Source organism: Ceratina calcarata, unplaced genomic scaffold (genome assembly GCF_001652005.2).
Source record: "Ceratina calcarata isolate Rehan_Ccalc_2016 unplaced genomic scaffold, ASM165200v1 scaffold293.2, whole genome shotgun sequence".
NCBI classification, from domain to species: Eukaryota; Metazoa; Arthropoda; class Insecta; order Hymenoptera; family Apidae; genus Ceratina; species Ceratina calcarata.
In genome coordinates, this window is record NW_017151702.1 from 200942 (window position 1) to 206815 (window position 5874).

The 5874-nt window shown below is 46.1% G+C and overlaps 1 protein-coding gene and 1 long non-coding RNA gene across 3 annotated transcripts in view; one reads left to right on the forward strand and one right to left on the reverse strand.

Annotated features, from left to right (window-relative positions):
• The first annotated feature begins 687 nt into the window (after nucleotides 1–687).
• retn (retained) overlaps nucleotides 688–5874 on the forward strand; it is a 73312-nt gene continuing 68125 nt past the window's right edge. For both annotated transcript variants that reach the window (XM_026812656.1, XM_018022735.2), the window contains exon 1: nucleotides 688–1927. In XM_026812656.1, the coding sequence (XP_026668457.1) occupies nucleotides 1823–1927 (105 nt within the window). In that variant the 5' untranslated portion in view covers nucleotides 688–1822. The remainder of the gene's footprint in view (nucleotides 1928–5874) is intronic.
• On the reverse strand, nucleotides 3675–5048 carry LOC113464188 (uncharacterized). The gene is made up of 2 exons (XR_003389037.1): nucleotides 4870–5048; nucleotides 3675–4161 (listed from the first exon to the last, which is right to left on the reverse strand). It is a non-coding gene; the product is annotated as an uncharacterized LOC113464188 (long non-coding RNA).

Genomic DNA, 5874 nt, shown 5'->3' on the forward strand with positions numbered 1-5874 from the left:
GTTATAATGTTTCATTTAATGAGTGATATGATATTAATGAGTTTGTTACTTTCTCATGACAAACGTTATGATTCGTTTAAATTTCACGTCTCTAAACAAGTGTAGAGAGGGATGTTCACCCGTGAACGAGGACGATTGTTCACGAGTGAACAAACGGATCCGTGCAATGTTTGCGAGATCGTCCTTCTCTTTGAAAACGTATTCCCAGGTAAATGCTCCCAGGTAATAGTTTTCCTTGAAACTGTATTTCTTTTTATCATAAAGAATCTAGCGACCGATGGGGACGGGGGATGTCGTGACAAAAGATCTTGAGTAACTGCGTATCGCGTGAAGAATCGTTACAATCGTGTGCAATTAGCATTAACACCGTCGTACACTCTCGTCGTCGATGGAATGTGATAGTAAGCGTAAATAGTGAAAATGCGAGCGGAACTGGCGATCTTTTCTGACTCGTATCTATCGAATATCTCGGAGGTAATCGCGAGTTAACGAGGCTCGTAGAGAAAACAGAATAAAATGTAGACGTCAACCATTGCATAGATCGTTATCGCTTCGCAGATAATTACTTCGGGGCTTGATAATTAAATTCCACTCTGAAACTAATCGATGCGATCATCGATTAGAAATCGGTAACTGAATTTTCCGTTGTTTTATGTCCGCAGGGCACGAGATGGACGGGAAAGTGGTGGGTACCAGGGAAAATCTCGAGTCCGGGGTGCAGGGGTCGTCATCCGATAGGGTGCGGGAGGACGCCGAGAGAGAGACAGAGGTAAGGGTGAAAGTGAGAATGAGAGAACCGAGGGAGGTGTCGATACCGGGCGTGACCGAGGGTCTACCGCCTACCATGACCCGATATGCGCTGCCAGCCGACGACGACGTCCAAGTCCCAGGCCTCCGCCCACTGCACGCTATTTCGCCTTCCTACACACGGTGGAGAACGGACTTCGAAGAGAAGGGGGGATTGCGAACGAGAGCCGAAGAGATCAGCAGGCGTCAGATCGCAAGGGGACGCGAGAGTGCGCGCGTCAACGTCTTCGACTTCCTCTCGCTTCGTTTTCATCTCGGATTTACGTCATTTCGTGTTCTCTTCGATATTGCAGCGGTCCGTTTGTTCTTCCAAGACGATGTCCGGAGTCGACGGCAAGACCTAGCACGTGTAACATTCGCGGTACGAGTCGTGCATCTTCGGGAACACGCCTGGTACGCTCCTTTTCCGCGGAGTCGCCCCACCAGATTCTCCGGCGTTCTCCCTCTCCGACCTCCACCCTGTCCTTTCTTCCTTCCTTCCTCCCTGGAGTGTCAGTAGTCCCTTTCGGTATCGCGGTCTGCGCGCATTACCACCGTGCACCCGATCGACGTCCTGAGTCGTACGCGTGCGCGTCGTAAAACTGTCCGCAGAGTGCATCGCCGAGGACCTGGACAGTATTAGAGAGCGCCGCGCATGCCTTAGTGATTTGAATCGGCGGTCCGGGATTCGATAGGACCTCGAATCAACACCGTCGAGGATCGACCATAGACATGGACAGGTATTCGCGTGAGTATACCTAAAGTGTTTGTTCCGAGTACCGATGATTCGGTGTTATCGACGGAGCCGAAAAATTCGCGTCACGTGCGGCTGAAGTGTGTAACGTTGTACGAGCTCCCTTTTGGTCCGCGACCGCGACCGCGTCGGGACGTGGACACGGGTAGCTCTCATTCCTCCATCTCGTCGATCCCGTGTCGTTTTGGCGGCGGGGGTGTCTAATTGTGTCGTGGCCAACCGCAACGCGGTTAAACAGTCAAAATTCGGGTGAAGAACAGAGAACCGTTGCCATCGTACGCGATGGAAATGAGCGACGAGTACCAGGACATGGGAAATCCCGGCGGAGGGGTTGCGGTCGTCAACATGCCGATGGCCCATCACCAGCATTCGCCGGACAGTCCTCTGGTGAGTTTTTATTAACCATCTTCTCTTTTATTACGCATTATTTCCTATGATTCGATAGCCGGGCTCGATGTGACTATAGAATTCGTGTAAATAATTGTGTACTGAAAAACGGTGAGCTATGATACGATAAAGGTCGAACACGGTAGGGTATAAGAAAATCGAATATACAGTAGCCACGCTTTTTCTACGGACTATTAACCGGAGAAAAACCGCTGTACGCTTTTTGCAATTCTCTGTCATTATTTACTTAGCTTCCGAATTGGTGAACATGTAATAATATCCGAAGCGAAATTACGTCGCGTGTTGTTGATTGCTTCGATAAAACGGGGCTGACAATAGTTAGGTATTTACACTGTGTTTGCGATATACATGCCACGAGCCGAGCCAGGAAGGGCGGCGTGGTTTGTAAACAGCGCCAGACTTCGCTGCCTGGAACACGTTTTTTATCGTGTATCTTGACTTCTACAAATTTTATGCACTGCCTGCATGCCTATCGAATCGTGCCTGTTATAAAAGTCACCGTCTCGTTTACACGGTTGTCTCGGGGAGCCGAGACAGATTTAAAGCGTGATAATTTCATTCCCTTTTGCAATATGGAATAATGCCGTTTCCCGTGATTGATATTCTCGGTGTAAATTTATCGGTGGACTAAGAATAACGATATGTATCCTCGTGAAAACGTAATGTTACGTGGAATAAAAAGACGACGACGCGTCTCGGCGGAATTAGCGGTGTTATTGTTGGCACGTTTGTTTCTGGTCGATTTAGATTTGAACGATACCCTTTCGACTACACTGTTTATCTAAGCTTTTTTGTTTTATTTCGTTCTTAACGTTAAATAATTTTTGGACCTGGTCCTTTTACGATCCGTCTATCGGATTCGGTGTACGATATGAATTTATGTGGGTTTAAGGTGACGAATTTATTTCACAATGCCTCTGCGATTATCATAACAACGTGGGTATCCAGCTTTATTTGGATTAATGCTATGACGCACCGTCACACGTCATAGTCTTGTAAACAGCAGTTTTACGTGGCAGCGGTGCATTCTATTGCCTTTTTGTTCTAAAAGATCATTCGATCCTTCTTGTATTATTTAATTTCACGTGATGTTGGTGTGTCGTTTGAAGTACGATAATAGCACCGTAAACAAGCATAATAAGAACGGGTTAACAAGGGTTTCGAAGGGTTGCCAAGAGAGAGATGTAAACACCGGGTTCATCCCGTCTTTAACCAGACCGTCTCGCCACTCTGTGCGCGAGTGTATGTATTTGCACGCGTGCACGCACGAGGGGTTGCGTGCCCCGGACGCGATTTGCTCGAGAGTATAAAAGGGGAAACCGATTGCGATAAAACCAGCTCGAATGGAAGAGGGGAACGGAGAGGCTGAAAGGGGTTAACGCGGTGCAAGGGCGGGGATTCACCTTTCGTCCAATCGCGTCGGCTAGCGAGTGCGCTCGCTTTATACTTACTTACACGGCCGTGTTTCACCTGCAGACGCCATGTCGTGACGTCATGTCTCGTTACCAGGTAAAACGCGGCACCAGTCCTCAGACCCGAGGGGTTGCTCTTTCCGAGCCCCAAATTTTCTGGCTAACCTCTCGGTCAAAGAATCACCGCTGGTTTTATGGTAGGAATTTCCCTTACCCAATGAGAATCCTTGTCTGTGATTTTGAACTCGTATGAATTCTTTCAATTCTTATCAACGCATAAAGATCCCAGTTTTTTTTATTACGTCACAAATTCGTCGGCCAGTATGACTTTCGTTTATTTCGGATCTCGCATTTTTGACATTTTTGATCGTTTTGACATTATTGTCGGTACGATGATTCACGATTGTGGCACCTTGGTTCTCTAATTAACATTCCCGCGAGCAGAGTCCAATTACGGGCGGGCAGAGTCCGTTTGATTAGGAGCCGGCGTTAGAACTGGAGTCCTCCGTGGAGAGTCAGTGTTTCTTTTTGCTATTCCCCATTATCCTTGCGGAAGATTGCGCCGGTCCCTCCCCCTCAAGCAACCGCGAACTATTATTCGGCCGTTTTACGATAGCCCTATAAAAATCTCATAATTAGATTTCGAAGGTAATATCCTGCCCAGGACCTTATATAGCCCTGGCCCTCGACGGTCTGGTCCAACATTTTTGCCAATCTCCTATCTCGCAGATGTGCTTCGTAGAACTTTCGACCAAACCTCTCGGTGTCTCTCTTCGTTCGAAAATATTGACCGTGGAATATCTATAGCGGAAATAGCGAACCTATTTTATCGATTCGTGACTCACGTTTCAATGGCACGTTGCAGTGCATGCGCCGAAAAATATAGAAGTATACATACTCATCGTTAACAATCGTTAATCAATGAAGAATGATATAAGCATAAGGACGATTTTCTACTCGTAATAAAATAATTCTAGAGCTCGGAAGTTTCGCGAGATAAATTGTTACCAACTGGTGACACGCTCGATATTAATCGCTTATTGGGAGATACTAATTCATCCGAGTGCTGGAGAACGAATTTACTCGATCGTGTGCTGCGAAAGTTGGAGATCGTAGGCTCCTTTTCCTAACGTGATTTTATCTTGACATCACTGAGTTGAAAACTTATTAAACTAAAGGATGTATAGTTTATCAGGGAACAAGTTCTTGATAGCCTTGATAGAATCAGCTTACGTTTCAAATTGGACGACAGTTAGTAATTGGAACAGTGTTATCACAAAAAACTACCCTTAGATAATGAGAAAAAAAGATCTCAAATCGCTGATGGACGAAAATTTGATAAGTACCATGATTTTTATCTCGATTCGATGGAGAATAGTTTAGAGTTCGATCGAGCTCTCTTTTTTCCACTGCAAATTCTTACGTTCTCCAACAATCGGTCGAGTCATGTTTTTCGCTGTTCGCCTGTTATCTCTTTCAGTACAAGCACGTAAGTTCGTTGGCGCTCACCTGAATTTGTAAGTTTCGCCTCCCAGTCGACCAATTATACTACGTGGCACATTTTTTATTTTTTTATACATTACGAGTCGGTTTATTTAATGAGCACGTGACTTCGCGTTTGCATTCGTCGTTTCAGCAAATTCATAGTTTATCGTCTGACTGATATTCATGCATCCACGTGGAAATGTTTGCGGGGGCACCTGCAGCATAATTTTGTCATACAAGTAATCGCGATTTGGACTTCGATTTCCCGAATTGCCATTACAAACGATTTATTTTACATAATCGGCCGCGAAAATGGATCGGGATTTTATCGTCGCCGCGATGGCGTCAAAAGGTCGCCCGCGACCCGCGCATGCATTCCTCGTTGCAGCCGCAACGCGCGTGATCGGGTGATCCGTTCTAGCTGGGAGAGACGTGGTTTCACGATGGTGGGGAATCACTGGCTACAGAGAAGGGGCTTAAAGAGTGAATGAAGTAAAGGAAAAAAAACCGGAAGACCTCGCTGAATCGCGATTGGTCCAACCTCGGGCACCGGTCACGCCTGCTTTTATTTGCGCGCGTCGATCCAACGCCGACATCGATTCTCATTTTTTCAATTACCTGCTTGCGATCCGTTTTTCGATGACGATTCATGACGTTTCACATTTTTAGAAATTTCCACACGACAGACTCTTCTGTCGGTTTCAAACGAAAGCTGGCTTCGCTCACGAACACCGCCGATTTCGATTTTTCCAATTACCTGCTCGCGACTCGAGTCATTCTTTCAGCTTTTAAACGACCCCAATCAGTCACACTCGGGCGTTACACGTAGGGCATGTCCCAATTGCTACTCACTGTCTCTTTTTCCTATAATTTTACGTGGAGGTCAGTAGAAATTGTGACATGGACAGAACAATTCTCCTTCCGGATTTGTTTTTGTCATGAGAATCACGTAGTACAAAAAAAAATGAAGAAGTCTCTATTTCCTTGAACTATGTTGAGAACGATTAAGGATGTATTGGCTATATAGTC